This window comes from Sceloporus occidentalis, unplaced genomic scaffold, assembly GCF_023333645.1.
Source record: "Sceloporus occidentalis isolate IW3139 unplaced genomic scaffold, rSceOcc1.0.p SCAF_9, whole genome shotgun sequence".
Classification (NCBI taxonomy): Eukaryota; Metazoa; Chordata; class Lepidosauria; order Squamata; family Phrynosomatidae; genus Sceloporus; species Sceloporus occidentalis.
The window spans coordinates 272,657-290,651 of NW_028316989.1; the positions used below are offsets into that span (position 1 = coordinate 272,657).

The 17,995-nt window shown below is 54.5% G+C and overlaps 1 protein-coding gene across 1 annotated transcript in view; it reads right to left on the reverse strand.

Annotated features, from left to right (window-relative positions):
• The window catches only part of LOC149306617 (GDNF family receptor alpha-2-like), a 46,783-nt gene extending 29,006 nt beyond the window's left edge, over positions 1 to 17,777 (reverse strand). Inside the window, exons 1-4 of the mRNA XM_089538168.1 lie at positions 17,693 to 17,777; positions 16,217 to 16,795; positions 8,262 to 8,579; positions 5,141 to 5,224 (exon numbers count right to left, since the gene is read on the reverse strand). Coding sequence (XP_089394294.1) covers positions 5,141 to 5,224; positions 8,262 to 8,579; positions 16,217 to 16,795; positions 17,693 to 17,777 — 1,066 coding nt within the window. The remainder of the gene's footprint in view (positions 1 to 5,140; positions 5,225 to 8,261; positions 8,580 to 16,216; positions 16,796 to 17,692) is intronic.
• Positions 17,778 to 17,995: the final 218 nt, after the last annotated feature.

Genomic DNA, 17,995 nt, shown 5'->3' on the forward strand with positions numbered 1-17,995 from the left:
TGTCCCCAAATGGGCAAGGAGGCACTGGCTGCTTTCTCCCCAAAGGGACCCCAAACCCACAAGCTCCGTGCCCTGTGCCCTCTCTGCCCACTCACTTGGGGTTCCTGCCCAGGGCTTCCCCAGGAAAAAGCAACACAATTGTTGGGGGCACATCCTGCCTCTGAACGCCCAAAGCCCCCTTGCCCCAGAAGCCCTGGCGGCTATTCTGCATGGCCTTTGGGCTCTCCAGGTGGGCAGCTTCAAACCTCTCCTGACTAGAAGCCATGGAAAGTCCCTTCAGCAGGTGCCAGAAATGCAATGGCAGACAGAAGAGTCCCTGGGCAATGCTCCCCTTGGGCCAATCCTCATCATGGGAAGGTACAACCACAAGAAGGTGGGCATCTGGATGTGCCAATCTCCCTGGTGCTGGGCTGACCTTCTCTGCCAGTCCAGATGCCAGTCTCAGCATGTCTCCCGGGTCTTGTCAGTTTCTCAGGAGAAGAGCTTTGAAAGCCGTGGAAGCTGCCTCTCTAACCTGCTTTGCAGTGAGACTTAGCGAGTTTGACAGCTGTTGGGTGCAGAGTTGGAGTTTTTGGAATTTAAATAACATGTTTTTGTGCCTCTGCCTCTGGAGCCAACCTGAGGCTAATCCCTTTATATCCCAGAGCCACTGGGAAAGTGACAGGCCCCAGCACTTAGCATCCCCCCTCCCAAAACACACAACACACACAAGGTTGCCCCCCTCCTCTCTCAACCTCTACATTTCCCCCTCTCAAACCCCCCCCCCCCCGCTACCTCCAGACTGCATTTTTGGCATTGAGATCTAGAATAAATGCGCCCAAGAGCAAATGCTTCTCGGTGCCAAGCCCGGCACAATTCCTATTTTCCACCCGCTAAATAGTTTATTGATGGTGATTTAATTCCGAGCGGAAAAAGAAAACTATTGTCAACTGGCATCTAAGCGCTCCTTTTCTTGGAAGAGAGTTTTGCAGATTTGCTTCAAAACATCAGCCAGATTTCCTGTCCATAGAATTAGGATGACGGAAAGGATCCGGTGAAGTCCTCCGTCCTCCAAGGCCACGCTCCCCACGTGGGACCCTTCTTTGGAGGCAGGGGGTCCGCCAGAGAGAGGCAGGGGTTCTCCACCCAAAATGGCTTCCCTTGTGTGCTTACACAGACACAGAGACACACAGCCATCTTCATGGTCAATGAAAGGCAGGAAGGAAACAGGGCCCTCCTGAGAAGATCCTCTTCTGAGGACACCCTCAAAGGGCCACCCATGGCCAAAGCCCCAAGGCTCACCTGCATCCATCTGGTGACAGACCCCTCTTCCCTTCTGACTGCTGCCCATTACAAGTTGGGCTTCATCCGTCCACTCAGCTGATGGACAGGAGCCACAAGGATAGTGGTGCCACTTCAAAGGGACGGGCTGTAACTTTACACCCATGGAGTCAAATGGCAGTTGTGCACCACTTCCTTGTTAATTAATTGCAACTTTGTGCAACCTAACATGTGTTCAAATGTGCAAATTTACATTTGAATGCAAATGCCTATTGAGCAATAGGCAACTGCATGCACAACACACAATGCAGAGTGTGCAATGTGCACCAGCATGCACATTGTGCATCCACAACAGCACCCTACACGCCCCACAGGCCACTCTGCCTTGAACTGAATGCAGACATTCAGCATCAGGCAGAAACATCCAACTGCTTCCTTGGGGAACTTGCCAGGCTTTGCAAGGACAAAGGGGCATCACTTCTTTATTTTTTAAAAACATATTTAGCTACCGCAATTGAGCAGAAAGAAACCAAAAAGAATCCACAGCAGTTCCCTCAATGGAGGCAAGCATCTGACAAATCCATCCATTGATAAAATGCAAAAAGTAGAACTGAATGCTGTTTCCATAAAGCAGCAGCATACAATCCTACAATAACAGCCGCAGCAGCAGCAGTTTTGGAGAGAAAGGATGAGAAGCAGCCTTGCAAGAGCTCAGTATCTGGAACGAAAAGCCAAACCAGCCAAAGAGGCAACCAAGTGCCCTCTGTCCCAGCAGCCGGGATGCAAGAGGCTCTGTGGCGGGGCAGGGGCAAGCCGAGGGGCTTCTGCGTCTGTGGGGCAATGAATCCCCTCTAGGTTTTGTTCTGGAAAGTAAAGGGGCCATCTCACACGCCAAACCCAAAATTGCTCCTGGACAGTGCCTTCTTCCATACTTGTGGGCAATGGCAATGAGTTACTTGAGGGGAGGAAGTGGGGCTAATGGGGCTGGGCCTGGATTCCTCCTGGGTTTAAAACTGGACTCCAAGGGAGCTCTCCAGGGACACACGGCCCCAATTTGGAGCAAATATAATGGTTCTGACCCAGAGAAAATTTCAGAAAAATAAAACCAGAAATGCCACAACATGCAAAAAGACCTGTCCTCCAGCAAAGAGGAGCCTTTCTGGAAGTGTCAGCCATTTTGCGGTTCTTTTGGGCCTTAACGTTCTTGCCAGTTTATGGTGACCCAAAGGGACAAACCAGGGTTTTCTTGCCAGATTTGTTCAGAGGGGGTTTGCCATTACTCCATTTAAAATGGGTAGTCTGGGGGGCATTGGGGGACTGGTGAGGAGCTTCCTCTGGTTGGGCTTTGGCCTCTCTTTACGATGCGCCAGTGCGCCAGGGGAGCCCAACGGCGGCAGAGACGGCTCCAGGAGGCCCAGCAGGATTGCTGTGGCTCTGCTGACTCTTATCTCCTGTATTTACATGTATTAATTTCTGATGTATCTCGATACCCTGCTTCCATATCTAATCTAAGTCTCCACATACTGTCATTAACAACTGTTTCAATATTCATCTAGGCTAATTAACAAAATGGTGGTGCGATCAAGGGAGCAGCCATCTCAGTTTGTGGCTTAGGAGAATTTAGATTCCCCAGGTGAGAGTCCGGTTGGAGGCCGGGGAGAACGGGGCTTCCTTCCTCTTCCGTGAAGAAGACAGACAGACGGACCCCAGCAGGAAAGGGCCAACGGAGCCATCTGGGTGGTGTGAGACTTGAAAGGGCAGCCCTGCCCACAAGGGAAGAGGCTTGGGGCAGATGCAGCCTTGCCCTCCTTCTGACACTGTTGCTGGTTTATCTCTTTGGGCACTACATTGTCCGCATGGATTTCAGTCCTAGGAACAGAGACACTATTCCTGAAGTGGTCTTTGGTGAGAGAACCATCTTGGGCCCAGCTTTCCTGTTCTGTTTTTCAAGGGAAGGAGAGCTCTAGATTCAGCCGGTTGGAGATGGTGAGGATCTAGTGGCGCAACCTCTCTCCAGGCAAGAGCACTGAGGCGCATGGTCCAGAAACAACAGAAAACTCCCAGTGGTTCCCAGTTTGTTTCCAGGCCCAATTCAAGGAGCTGGCTTTGGCTTGAGCATCCTAAATGGCCTGGGAGGGCCACTAACTGCCCTTGTGCCAAACGTCTGTCTGCCCGGCACTTTCGTTCTTCCCCTTTAGGCACCGGATGAGACAGAGGTTCTCTTCTCTCAGGCTTTTAATGCCATTTAATTGCTTCTGTGACCTCTGCTTCCCCTTCAGACCAACTCTTTGCAATCATTCGGTTTTTCAGCTGGCCTATTTTTATTGCCCGGTTGTTAACCTTTGCTATATACTGAGGCCTCTGCTAAAAGGCAGGACAAAAAAATCCCACATAAATAAGCAACTTAACCTGAAGAACACTTGACATCGGGTCAGAAGGAGCTTCAGTTTGGATTATTCTCTGTTTTGTTGCTTGGTTTTAAAATGGGGGGGGGGGAGTATAAGGTGCTTTGTTGCATTTAAGAAACTCATGAAAGAGGCAATCCTGCCAACTTTGCCCCAAGAAGGAAAGAAACCCTCTATGGCAGGACGCTCTGCTTCTTTCTCTCAGCTGATGGCCAGTACTGGTGCCCTTGGATTCCCACCTGCCAGGTTGCAAGAAAGGGGCCTGTGCCTGGCCGTGCCACATCTGGGCCTGACCCCTTGGCATCTCTGGGGAGCTCCTCAGGTGCTTTCCACTAATGGGCCCTGCCACCTCCAGCACCCAAGTCAGGTGGGAGGGTCCACCCAGAAACAGGGACCTGGAACAACTCTGCTTCCCTGGAGGATGCTTCCCCATACTGTTAACAGCTGGAGACTTGCAGCCTGGGCTTTATTCAATTCAAGGTTCAAAAAGAGATGCCAATATTCTGAGCCTATTTGGGGGGACAGAGTTCAGACTGAACCCCAGAGCAGATTGACCACCCCACTTCCACCCCCTTTGCACATCCCTGTTGAATCCAGGGAGGAAAGGGGAGGCCCTCTGCCCCACGCCAAAGCACCTACCCTGAGGGTCAAAGAGGGCCAGATGCAGACAGACAGAAACAGCAATTGGAAATTGGGGGGAGGGAGAGCTGCCTTCACCAAGCACTGTGCCTGAGGAGGGGCAACTGGATCATGGGCTCTACTCTCCCAGTTACAGCCCTCCGATCCAGCCTTTAATGCCCCCAGCTCCACCCTCAAGAACCCTGGGATGTGTAGTTTGGAGAGGGATTTGGATTCCTCTGCTCTAGAGCCTGTCTACAAAGTCACTCCCCAAACTACAGATCCCAGAACATCATATGGCTCTGTCTTATGGAATCCTGGGATCTGTAGCATCGGATGAATCCATCCATTGATAAAATTCAAGAAATAAAACTGATGGAGCCGTGACAGTGGGATCAAAATCTTCTATCTGTTTAGTGCAAATGCATGCAGGACTCCTTCACAGGTGCACCAGGAAGAGCGAGAAGGGAACTACCTCTGAGAAGAACCTGCAGTTTCTGCCACCTGCTTGGGGCTGGCACAAGGGCAGGGGCACCGCCGCTCTTGCAACCCAACAGCCCCATTCCCAACTGGTGTCCTGTGCCAGCCTTCCTCCCTGCCAGCAAAACCTGGAAACCCTGTCCACAGACCTCCTAAGCATCCAATATGTGCAAAGATGGCCTTGTGATGCCTGGATAAAGGTGACCTAGCTTCAGAGGAACACTCCCAGCTCTCCCAAGCAGCTGCAGAATTAAGCATCCAAGAGAACAGAAGGGATATTGTTCATTCTCTCAGGGGTCCGGTCATCTCCCGAAGGAGGAAAGAATGCGCAGACAGACACAGCAAGGAGAAAGCTGGCTTTGTTTGGCTTTTATTACCTGAGACAATTGAAGCGAGCCTGAAGATATCGGAGAGACGAGAGGTGACTGGCTCATAGGGAGATGCTTCATAAAACTCTTCTCCTGGAGCGAGAAGGACAAGAAAGAGAGAGAGATTTAGCTGCCTCGCTAAGTTAAGGAGCAGCCAAGCAACCTCCTACGCTGGGCAAAGCAACACACCGCCCCCTCCCCAAATATCTGTCTTAGGAAGCCCCCCAACCACCAGCCCCCTGCCTGGGAGTGACAAGGTGGGTCCCAGAGCGTTTGGAGCAGTGGCAAGGCTTGCTGGGTTGCATGGAAGCAGTCAGGAATATTATTATTATTATTATTATTATTATTATTATTATTATTATTTCTATCTTCCCGCCTCTCCCAATGGATCGAAGCAGGATCACAGCAAGGTTAGAATTACAGTTACAATATCGCAGCACAGTTAAAAGAATAAAAACATAAAACACAAAAACCACAAAACCCTGAAAACATTAGCATCAGTCAATCCCGGGGGCAGCTGCTCTCGTTCCATGCTAGTGGTCTTCATAGGAGGTCAGGAGGATAAGCGCGGCCTTCTTAAAGATTTCTAAGGCTGTAACAAGGCGGGTCTCCTCTGGGAGTCCATTCCAAAGTCTAGGGGCAGCTATACTGAATGCCTTTAGGGAAGTAGAAACATGTTTGGATGTTGGTATCTCCAACAATGTTCTAAGAGTGCGGGGCGGATTGTATAGGGAGATGCGATCCTGTAAGTAGCCCGGACCCAAGCCATGTAGAGCTTTAAAGGTAATGACCAACACCTTGTATTGTGCCTGGAAGCTAACTGGGAATCCCTTGGCACCTTAAAGACTGACAAGTTTTATTTTGCAGACGTGTGCATGGACCCCATTGGACTCATCAGCTGCATCTACCCTCAAAATTTTCTATTTGGGGCAGGCTTCATGGGCTCCAGGGGGTTCACCCACATGCATCTAAAGAAAAATTAGGAGCCATCCTGGTCTCGTGGTTTGAGGGTTGCACAAGGACCAAGATAATTTCGGCACCTTGAATAGTTCCTTGGTGCCACAGCAGAGTCACTTGCCACACTAACACTGGAGCTGCTGCTGGGCACGACTGATTAACAACCACAAAGGCAAGCAGGGAGGGGTCGCCCCCAGCCCTCGCCCCCGACAGCAGCAGCTCCTCGGCAGACAGTTACAAATGCATTTCATTACTGGAAGCTCTGTGCAATTGCTGGGCAGGATCGGCTGCCAGGGCATGAGGATGGATCATCAAAGGCACCTGGCACTTTCTCCGTTCCCCACCTTGGGACATGAGGCCAAGAAACTGGTCAGAACTGCTGGGGAGGTCAAGGGAGGCTGCAGGAGAAGAAGGCTCCCCTTAGAGAAGTTAGTAATCAGGCAGGCAGTGGGGGCATTTGGGCTGGCAAGAGCTTTTCTGTCACCATGTTCCCTATTTCTCAACTGCAGGAAGAATTGGGGAAGGGGCACATGTCCCTGCCAGACACAAGGATCTGTTCCCCCACCATTCATCTCTATTCTCCCTTCCCACTCCATACTTCCATCTTCCCCCATGTTGCCCTAGATGATACAGAGAAGCTGCATGGGCTCCTGGAGGGATGGGAGACAACATGGGCAAGTGCCTGGCATCTCCTGAAAGGCGGGCATTGGATGAACTTGTCCAGCTGCCGCACTAACCATTTTGAGGTTGTTTTTTTGGTTCTGCTGCCTCTCTGTGTCATCTAGGGCAACATGGGGGAAGCTGGAAGGGAGACCAGAGATGAATGGCCTCCTGCAAGCCCCAGATCTCAGGAGCCTCCTGGCAAGCCAGCAACCCCCTGCCCGACTCCGTTCATCTTACAGGGATGATTCAGACAGTGGCATCTTCCACATGTGGCACTCATGGGATCCCTCTTTCACAAAAGCCTCCTTTAAGGCATGCTTTCTAGCCCTGAAGCAGCCCTGCTATGGAGCATCAAGGAGGATGGGTGAAACCAGAAGAGATGGCAGTGGAAGGAATCAGCCCACATGGGAGAAGGGAGAGGCGGACGCTTCAAGGAGTCCCACAGTCCCTGATGGTGGACCTTCTAGAACATGATGAGGCCGGAGCATAGCAGCTCCCATTGGGTCCCTGGACTAGCATGACCTCTCTCTCTCAGTCTCAGTCTCTGAGGCTTCCTTCTTGGCTCCTGGCATGACTGCTTTCTTGCGGTCTTCTGGAGAACATCTGGTGACTCTCTTGAGGCCAGTAAAGAAGCATCAACCAGCAATTCTGATGGGCAACTTTGGCATGGCAAAGCTGTGCATTTCCCCTTGGCTGGACTTGTTAATGCTCAAATGACAGACAGAGCTTCCACAAAAGCATGCTGAGCAACCTCTCTCCCTTCCTTTTCTATATTGCTTTGCCAAGGCCATAAATAATTAAAGATGGAGGGGGGAAACTTGCTGCTCAGTTGGGAAATTACCTTGTACTGAAAGGGCACTGAACTTCTGGCCCCTGAGCTGCCTGATACACAATTAACCTCCGGGAAAAGCACCAAAACAGAAAGGAAGCCACTTGTGAGTGGATCTTATTCTCAGGTCCCTTTTGCCAGAGGAAAGCAGAAGAAAGGGGGCCCTTGAGCAGCATGTGGGGAAACACCATGAACTGACTTTGCCCTATGGCTGCAGAGCGCCAAGGGAGACTGGAAACTATGCTGCAGGGTCATCTAGGCACCCGGCAACAGCTGCCTCCATGCTCTCCCCAAAGCGGCTGCATCCACCACACTTTCTACCCTCTTCTCTTTTGATTTTACCCATAGATTGTCACTTCTTTCTTTGCACCAAACATGAGGGCCTTTTGAAAACTACATCTCCCAGAATCCCTCAGCCAGCATGACCAATGGCTTCAGAAAACAAAGGGACGGTACTTCAGTTGACACAAGTTCTCATTCACCAAGGAGAGAGGAAGCTCATTGGCAAAGCTGGGGCTCAATCCAGAAGATGCTGGAGCTTGAATTTCCTGATTTCCATGCCTAAGTCCGAGAGGCAAGATTCTCTGCCGGAGGGTTCAATGCACACCCTCACAGTCGCACGCTCGCACTTGCACTCAGAGGGGTGCCATGCACTGGCTCGCTGGGCCCACAGGTCCTTACCCGCCGTCAGGCCGAGGTGGATGCTCCAGTAGATCTGGAGGCAGAGGAGCTCCTTCTTCATGCCCCGCTTGCAATGGCAGTCATAGAGAGGGCTCTCCTGAAGTACTTCCAGGGCTGCCTGGCACTCCTTGTTGGCCAGCATGGTGTTGCGGTCGCGGCCGGCCACGCACTGGCGCAGGGTGCGGTAGCGGGAGCTGCAGCTGGGCTCAGCTGCACAAAGCTCATTGGCCCTGGCACAGTCCACAGGGGTCCGCCAGCCATGGGAGTCCGGGGCGTCAGTCAAGGAGGAAGGACCAGCCCAGGCGTGGACCATCTCATCTGGAGGAAAGGGAACCAGAGAGATGGGCGAGTGAGAGAAGGTGAGCAGATTCACACTCCGGTATCCACCATCCACAGCCCACAAGCACAGGGGGGCCCTTCTCTTCAACCCATTGTCCCTCCAGCTCAGCACCCTCACCTTCACCTGGCATGGGGGTCTCCCCTCTGCCCCTACAATCCTTCTTTTCCCCAGCCTCCCAGGCCTGAGCAGAACTTGGGCAATTCACTTTGGGGGCAACATGGGGACTGCAACTCCCAGAGTCAGTGGCCAGGCTGGGAGAGCAGGGTTGGACTCCCCACTCTGCCATGAGAGCCCACTGGGAGACTGTGGGCAAGACACACTCTCTCAGCCTAAGAGGAAAGCAAAGGCAAAACTTGCTCTGAATAATTGCTATAAAGACAACCCTAGGAGAATGTCACCGTAAGTTGGATTTGACTTGAAGGCAGATCACAACAGCCAAGGTAGAAACATAAAAATTACTTTCTATTTTCTATTTTACAGTTACTTTTAAAATAGCATTCAACCATAGAATTAAACCATTGTAAATGACAGAAAAGCAGAGGATAAAAGGAGTACAGCTCAGCACACTTAGAAAAGCCTTGTTCTTGTAAAACAGCCAGTCAGTTCCCAAAGGCCCATTAGAACAGAGGAATCCTTGCCTGCCAAGGAAAGCGGGCACAGAGGAGCCAGCCTCCCTGGCAAGGGACCCCGGGGGCCACCGGAAGACCCCTCTCACACTTTCCCAGGGGATCCAGAGAGGTGCCTCCCTGGAAGGCCTTGGGGCATAGGCAGTCTCCAAGCAAGAGGTGTGAACCATGGTACTCACTGCAGCTACAGCACAAAGAACTAATGGTGCCGCCGCCTTGGATTTCTCTGTGCCTGAGAGGAGGGAGCCAGTGCGCTTATGGGCCTAGTTTGGAGGTGTGCTCTGCCATCTCTCCTGGCCCCCTTGGAACTATGCCCTCCGGGGTCAAATGCATCAAAGCAGGAGCTGAGAAGGGAGGTGTGCATCTCATAAGGCAGATGGCAACGCCGGTTGTCACAAAGCCACAGCACCTGCTAGCCGCCTGGCAGACAGTGTTCTCCTTTTCAGGTGTTGGCATCAGTCTAAAGCTCAAACGGCTGAGGTGCCTTTGGAAGGAAGGTCGCAGCACTAAGCACCAGGAGAGGCCCCTTCATCCCACTTGCATCCCAGGGAGCCTGCTCAGCCCTCTCCTCTCTCTTTCTCCCTTTTAAAAGCCCAGCTTCCATCTCAGCCCAAGGCAAGCGACGAGGGAAGCAGCCGCTTCCACTTCCCCAATTCAAAGGCCGATTAGTTTCCAAATGCCACACGTTGCCCTCCAGGACAAAACTGACCTTGGAGATGATTTGCTGACCTTCTGCAAACCCCAGAACAATCCCTTCAAACATCCTGGGGACTTGAAAGTCATCCTTCCTGGGACTTAAAGGCCTGCCACTTGTGAACCAAGTAACAGAAGTGCCAGAAAAGGCACCTTGGCTGGCTTCTTCAAAGGTCAGAATACCACCTGGAGCAAATTCCCCATTGTGTTGCAGAGACAGCCACCTGGGTCCCCATGGCCCAGCCCCACAAGGTGCCCATCTGTGGGGATGAGCCCGCATCACTGACTCTGGGCCCAGGACAATCTGGCTAGGATGGATCAGCAACCAGCCATGATGCTCAACTGAGCCACAGTTTGCCACCACCACTTATGCCAGTCCAGCTGCTTTTGACAGCTGGGTTTCCCCATGAAGTGTAATAATAAATAGCTAAGGGTGTTTTTTTTAGAAGCCTGGCACATTGCTGCTGTTCCCTCCCAAACAATACTAGGGTTTACTGGAGGGGGAGCATTGGCAGGTAAACCACCTCCCTAACCTCGACCTCCAGCCCTCTGGAGCAGAGCCCTTCTGGGAGAACCCCAGAGGAAGGGCGAGTGGGGGTCCAGGAGCCATAGGGAGCAATGAAGGACACTGCCAAGGGTGGGTGGCATTCCTGCCTCCCCACAGCTCCATGCCTATCACACAGGCACAACCAAATGTGTGGCATCATTTTCTGATCTGGTTTGGGCTGACTTTCTCCACTGGGTTCTTTGCTGTCTTTTGAGATCCCTGGGGGGTCTGGCGAGCTGCTGTAAACCCCCCACTTGTGATGGAGTGTGGCTACAGACTGGCAAATTCCCCCTCCCAGAGCGCTGGCCCTTTCGTCAGCCCTTTTCCTGAAGCACTGAATCGGCACAAGGGTCCTACAGTTCAAGTGAACTGTTGCTGACGACTCTTGCAGAACCTTTGCAGAGTTCAGCTGAGTTCATGTAATTCCAGCATAACGCAAGGAGAGAAAGTATGACAAATAGATTTGATGAACAAATGTGGGAACAAATCCCACATTCCTGTCTGTTTTACAGGACTGAGGTCACAGGATACTGGAGGGAGAAAGAGGCAGGGAAGCAGAGAAGATGCTGCAGCCCGGATCCTTCTGTCTGGGATCCTGGGTTCGAGGGAGAGGCAAGCAAGACGCCAGGAGACCTTAGCCCCCAAAGCAACAACAGCAACTTATGTGTGTATGCCACAGTGGCCACTACAAAATATCACACACAGCAACCATACATTTCTCTAGACTACAGCTTATTAACTTCTAAAAAGAGGGAGGGAAAACCTTAATAGGCCAGGCAGCAGACTTTAATCCGAAAACACATGCACCTGCCATTTCATCTACAACATCGTGTCCCCGTTGCAATTCACCATTACTGTTTGTATGAAATTACTACAGACCTTTTGGGCAGCTACAGCAAAAGTAGCAAACTTGAGAGTAATGAGTGTAGGGCCCCCAAAGCAAATTCCGCCATCTTGAATTCAGGGAAGCTTTGGGTACCTGCTCCGTGGCACATGGGACCTAGAGTGCCACATCTGCTTCTCGTAGGTGGCATTTGCCTTGGAAACCTAAGCTTTTGCAGATTGCCACCCGCTGCCCCAGAAGAAGGCAGTATAATATTCAAGGCCAAGGCACAGGATGATCTCCCATCTGCCCAAGTAAGTCTGTCTCATCTACAAAACCCAAACAGAACAACTGAAGAGTTCTGGCAAAAACTATAAGGGAATAACAGCACCTGGAGCAAAAACACAATGTAGTATCTAAAAGGGTAAAATTTTGTCTTTATTAATAGAATTGCTTATCATTGCCAAAGAAAAAAAAAAGGGGGGGGGCTTTTCTGCACCCTTTCTGTTGTTTTATTGGCTTTTCACCAGGGTTTTGTTTCTCTGGTTTTGTATTTGGGATATTTTACTCAGCATTTTACAGATCTTCCAGTGGGGTAATTTTGCCCTTTTAGATACTGGATTGTTTTTTTGCTCCAGGTGCTGTTATTCCCTTACAGTTTTTGCCAGAACCCTTTGGTTGTTTTGTTTGGTTATTATCTTGGGTTTTTTTTCGGTTATAGGGACTTTGGTTGGTTTGGTTCATCTACAAAACCCCACATATCCCCAGAAGCAGGGACAAGAAAGGAAGATGAGGAATTGTGGGGGGAGCATAATGCCATCTCTGGGGCTCTGGGCTCCCTCTGCCCAACATTTGCTCCACTGTGTCCAGTGGGAACATGCTACTCTTTCATGGGCACTGCCTTCCCCAACCAAGAACTTGTTTTCTTTTTCTCAGCTCATCCCTCCACCCCCCCCCCTTAAACTGGAAGCTGCATGTACTCAAGCCCTTTCCTTGAGTGATGGAGGCCCTGACCTGCCACCGGGAAGCGCACGGTGCAGAAAGCATTTGCAGGAATGGACCGTGCCAGGAGGCTTTCCAGGGCAGCCTTTGGGGAAGGGGAGTTTTCTGTCCAAGAGGGCAAGGGGGTCAGAGGGCAGCTCCCAAGCTCTCCCCACAAGGACATGAAATTGGGCCAGATATGCAACTGGAGGCCAAGAGGCTTTGCCTTTCCCTGTCCTTGTGTTTCGACATAACCAAGGAGGAGACTGGGCCACCATTAGCCCCAGGGGACTCTGCCTTCGTCTTCACCCACACAAGTCCCTCATTGACTCTTGCCCCCCCAAAAAAGAAAGGAGAGAGCGACACCTACAGGCAGCTGGGGGCTCTGCCCTTGTAGGCGGCCATGGGCTGCCTTCTGAGACCACCGGATGGACAGAAAGATGGACAGGATGGCCCTCCATTAGCTTGCCCTGAGGGACTTTTGCTGCCGCATTCACAGGGACCTCTGCCAGGCCCGCCTCATGCCCCACTGATCAATGGCAGGCTCCTCTCCCCAAGCCACAGCCAGCCACAGGTTTTGGTGACAGCCCTGGTGGCCACAGACACTCTTGGCGCCTGGCTCATTTCTCCCCGGCACACACACACGTGCCAAGAGCATGGCACACCAGGGGAGGCGGGTGGCAGGTGGGCACTCACACCAGGTTTCAGCATGAACTTTAAAGGCGTCACTTAAGGTGCTGAACCCCTTTTAAAGACAGGACTCAGAAGCACCTTGGGCAGCTCCTTAGAAGTTCAGGTTAACCCTGGCAGTGGCCTCATTGCCCCACAGCCTTCCCAGCTGCACCTCCACTCTTACTCAAGCCTTGGGCCTGAGTCACTCATACCCCAGCTGGCAAGAACAGCTTATCCAGACACCAGACCCACCAAGACAACCTGACCTTTTGGCTGACCCAGAAAGTGCAGTCCTGGGGGCAAAGGGGGGCCAAGCCACCCAGCCAGAGTCTGAAAGCAGCTGGAGGGAATCTGAGTCCAGAAGCAATCTGGGTCTGTGGGTGGAAAAGGGCTCCAGGCTGCTGGGGCTGCTGCAGGGAGGCAAGAGGCATTGTGGAGGCATGGCTCCTTCCCCAGGATGGCCTTCGGGATGGCAGGGACAGAGGGGGCAAACCCTCTTGCAGCTCCCAAAGGGATCCGTGCTGCCAAGTAGTCACATCAGTTGCTCCCAAAATCAGTGGCTAACATGCCAACCATGCCCCCCTTCCCTGGCTAGGAATGCCCCATGGAGCAGCCTCCAGGACCACATTTGGTCCCTTCAAGGTAGGGCTTGGGGGCCCTAGTCTTTTGGCAAAGGAGATGCCTGGCTCACCCTATTCCTTCTCCAGCAGCGCTCAGGGAACGATTTATGGAGGAGACAGGGCTGCACAAGGATGGAGAGGGTGGGCGGTGATAATTGCATGGCTTCCACAACAGGGACACTCAGCTGCTAAATTTAAAGCACCAGCAACTTCTGAATAAAGTTCCTGCAATCATCATCATCATCATCGCAGAAGCTTGAGGTCGTTGTTGTCGTCATCCTCAACGCCAGGCGCATCATGAGCCCATAGCTCCACCCCAGGCACCCTCCCAGGATGGATTCTTCTGAATGGCAGAGAGGAGGAGAAGAGCCGGGCTGCCTTCCAACTGGTGCCAGCTCAGGATGCCTCATCTCTCTGGGGTTGCACAATTTGGCCACCGTGGCACACTCCTTCCCTGTGGCTATGTGACCCACGGGTTTCTCCTTCTCCAAGGAGCTGCTTCCTTGCTGTTCACAAGTGGAGCAGACCACCCTTGAGGAGAAAGGACCACTTTGCGTCTGATCAGACGCCGAGTGCAATGGGGCTGATGGAAAGCAACAGCCAGGAGCCACGCATGGATAGAAGGTGCCAGTCTAGATACCCAGCGCTCCTGTCCTTGTTGCATCATCCATAGGAGCCAAAAAAGACACACATGGCCCAAAAATGGCATCTAGAGGCCAAACCAGCACCAAAATCCTGCCTCTGAGGATTAGGAAAGACCAACCTGGGCCCAGGTGAGAAGGGGCACCTACAACAAGGGAGGGTCCCCAGTCTACCAGCCTCCAAACCCAACCCAGAAAACCCAGTTCCAATCCAGCCCCAGCATCCCAGGCACCAAGAGACCACCCAACCTGGCACCTTGCAGAAACAATCCCGTTTTCCTTTACCTGCAGCAGGTGGAAACCACAGAATCTGACTCTGCAGAAGAAGCCAGTTGGATGAGGCTGAGCCAAAACCATCCACTCCCTTCCAGCCTCAGTTTCACCGTTGTCAAAACACACACACTTAAAATTGCAATGCAAAGCACAGTGAACTAGGCATCCCCAGTCAATGGGGGCCCAGAACTTAAAAGCTAGGATTTGGCACAACTGCTGGTTTCAATGCATGTGTGCACACAAAACAGGGCAAATGTCAAAGTCATGAAACTGGTTCAGCCCAGCTAAACCCGCTACTAACCTTACCCCAACCGGACCCTCCTTCCTGTGCAAACACAGTTCCAGATGCAACCCCTTGGAAGGAAGGAAGGAAGGAAGGAAGGAAGGAAGGAAGAAAGGAAGGAAGGACCCATGGCCAGCCCCATCGCCCCAGGCCTCCTGGCCCCAGAGGAAGGCCCTTGGAGCAGGGAAGAGGCCTGGAGCTCAGAAGGGAGACCCCCAAAGAGACCTCTCCAGATCAGGAAGGAGAGCAGGTCCAGAGCAGAAGCCCTTGAATCCCAGGAGGATCAGGACAGCTGAAGAGAGACCGCTAAAAGCACCTGGATTAGCCTACCTTTAGAGGGCTAGCACGGTGGAGTGCTTGGAACATTGGACTCAGGTTCAAATCCCAGCTCCAGCCATAACCCCGCCCCCCCGTGACCCTAAGCAGCCACACTCTCTCAGCCTCAGAGGATGGCCACAGCAAACCCTCTCTGAAGAAACTTGCCGAGAAAACCTGTGATAGGGTGGCTTTAGGGCCGCCACACAATACAGACACACCAAGAGAATCAGAAGTGGTTTAAAAGCATGGCCACCAGAAAGACAAACGACAAAGGGCCCTTTGTGCGAACCGGAAAGTGTTTGCCAGCCTAAGGAAGGATGGCAGGTTGGGGGCCAGGTGGAGGGCCTCCCAAGGGAAGGACTCTGGCCCCCTCCCAGTGATGCCAGGCTGGCAAAGATGGGGCCTGGCAGGGCTTCCTTTGGGGCGCTTCCTCCGCTTTGCCCCTTTGGGGGAGGCCTGGGCGGAGAAGCTGAGAAGCCAGAGGAGCTCCAGGCGGGCAGAGCCTCCTCTCCTTGGCCTGGATCTGGGCCCCAAAGGAGTCCTGCCAGGCGCCTCTTCCCCTTCCTCCTTCCCGAAAGGGAGGCTGCAGCCTCGTCTCCTCTGGATGCCAGCTCTCTTCTTCTGCCCCTTCCCCAGAAACGCTGCCCTCCATGCCAGCCCTGCCTTGGACTGCCCTTCCAGGGGGCAGCCGGGGGGGGGGGACAGGGCGACCCATATGTGGGCAAAGGCCTGCCCAGGACCCAGCCTCCCCCCCCCCGCTGCTCCTGCCCCCGACCTCCAGGCCAGCCCCCCCCTCCTCCTCCTCCTCCGCCCCTCAGGCGCCGGCCAAAAAGTCTTCCTTGGAAGGGACCCCAGCTGCTAACCCCCCCCCCCTTGAAAGGCAGAGCCAAGGCAGCTGCTCCCCCAGACCCCTCCCAGACTCTCCCCAAGGAAAGCCCTCGGGGCCGGAGGAGGAGGAGGCAAGCAGGCGTCCCCAGGCCCCGGCTGCCCCGCTTGCTGGGCCTGGCAGTGGGGCAGGGCAAGAGCAGCCCCGGGAGGGAAGGAAGGAGGGCTCCCTCTGGCTCTGCAGCCCCTCCGGCCGCCCCTTGGGGCCAGGGAGGCAGGGGGCCCGGGGCCCTGGGCGCCAGGACTCACTCACCCGGGGCCAGGAGCGGCAGGAGGAAGAAGAGCAGGCAGGAGAGGCCGGCGGCGGCGCTCATGGCCGGCGATGCTCGGCGGGGCTCCGGGGGCTCCTCCTCCTCCTCTTCCTCCTCCGCTGCTGCTGCTGCCTCTCCGCCGCCTCCCGGACCGGCTTCAGCTCCTGCCGCCAAGCAGCCCCGGAGCAGCAGCAGCAGCAGCAGCAGGAAGCCAGGCGGCGGAGGCAGCGGGGCTCTGGGCGGGGGTCCTCGGGGGCTCCCCCGGCACCATCTTCTTCCCTGCCGCCGGGCTCCCTCTCCCGCTCTCTCCCGACGGCGGCGGCGGCGGAGCAGGAGGCTCAGGACCCGGGCTCCAGGCGGAGACGCAGACCCACCGACCACCGGCCGACCGAGAGCCAGCAGCAGCAGCAGCAGCAGGAGGAGGAGGAGGAGGAGCCGCCGGGAGGGTCTCCTTCTCCTCGGAGGCTCCGTCCAGAGGAGTCCCAGCAGCAGCAGCAGCAGCAGCAGAGAAGGAGGGAGGGGCGGAGGGAGGCACCCGGGACCCCGCTGCAGCCAGCCGCCTCCTCCTCCTCCTCCTCCTCCTCCGGGGCGCCCCGTCCAACCCGCCCAGCCCCTTCCTCCTCCTCCTCCTCCTCCTCCTGCTGCTGCTGCTGCTGCTGCTGCTGCTTCTCCTTTGCATCCCTTTGGGCTTCAAGGGCGGGAGGCAGGCAGGCAGGCAGGGCCTCTGGGCGTGTGCAGAGTGCCTGCCCTGCCGCCCGCGGGGAGAGCCGCCCGAGGAAGGGACGCCTCTCGGGTCGGGGCCCCTTCCTCTTCCTTCTGGGAGGGGGCCTTGCCAGCCCTGCCCCGAAGCCTTCCTGGGGCCGAGATGGGCGTTCTGCTGCCCCCAACCAAATGGGCAAAGCAAAGCTCTGGCAAAGCCCGGGGCCCCAGAGCAGAGAGGCAAAGCTCCCCCCGGACCCCTCCAGACCTTGGACTGCAGCTCCTCTGGAGCCCTGGGGACTAGGGATGCTGGGAGTTGCAGTCCAACAAGCCCTGCTGCCTCTTCTCCCTCCCTCCCTCCCTCCCCCCATTGCTGCCCCCCAACCAACCAGGGCCAAGGCGGCAGGAGGGCAGAGGGGCTGAGAGACTCCTCAGGGGGCCCTGGGGAATCGGGGCCACACCACCGCCATGTTGTGTGGGCAGAGATGCCAGGTGCATGTGTGGATCCCACACTGCTCTCCTTGGGCAACTCTGCTTCCGCAGCTGTGAACTGAATGCAAAAGTCCTGCGCTGGACAAAAATGTGCCACACATGGGCAAGGCATGGCAGCAGGATCCCAGGTGGAAGCACTCTTCCTCACAGACAGACCCACAACCCAGGCTCTTCCCAAGGGCCAGCAGCGCATGACTCAAAGGGGGGCGGCAGCATCAGATGAGTCACAATGCGGAGTGTGGGAAGAAAGGCGTCCAGGGCGCGCGGTGTGTGTCTGAAGGCAGCACTGGGGCACACAACTATGAGGCCCGTGCCACCAGAGGAAAAGTGGGCCAGGGACGCCAGGGAGAGGCCCAGGGCCAAGGCGGGCATCTCAGGGGGCAGACACCAGGCCCAGCTTGCCCAGCTGCAAGCTACAGTTATTGCGATTGCAACCCTTGTAAAAGTGCAGTTGCATTAAGGCCAAAAAGAGAATCCCAATATGGCCTCGTTGCAAGGCAAGAGAGAGCAAGCCAGATGGGAGCTTACAAAGCACAGGAGGGACAGTGGCAAGAGCCATTTCCTCCTCTGAGGCTGAGGGGGAAAGCAGG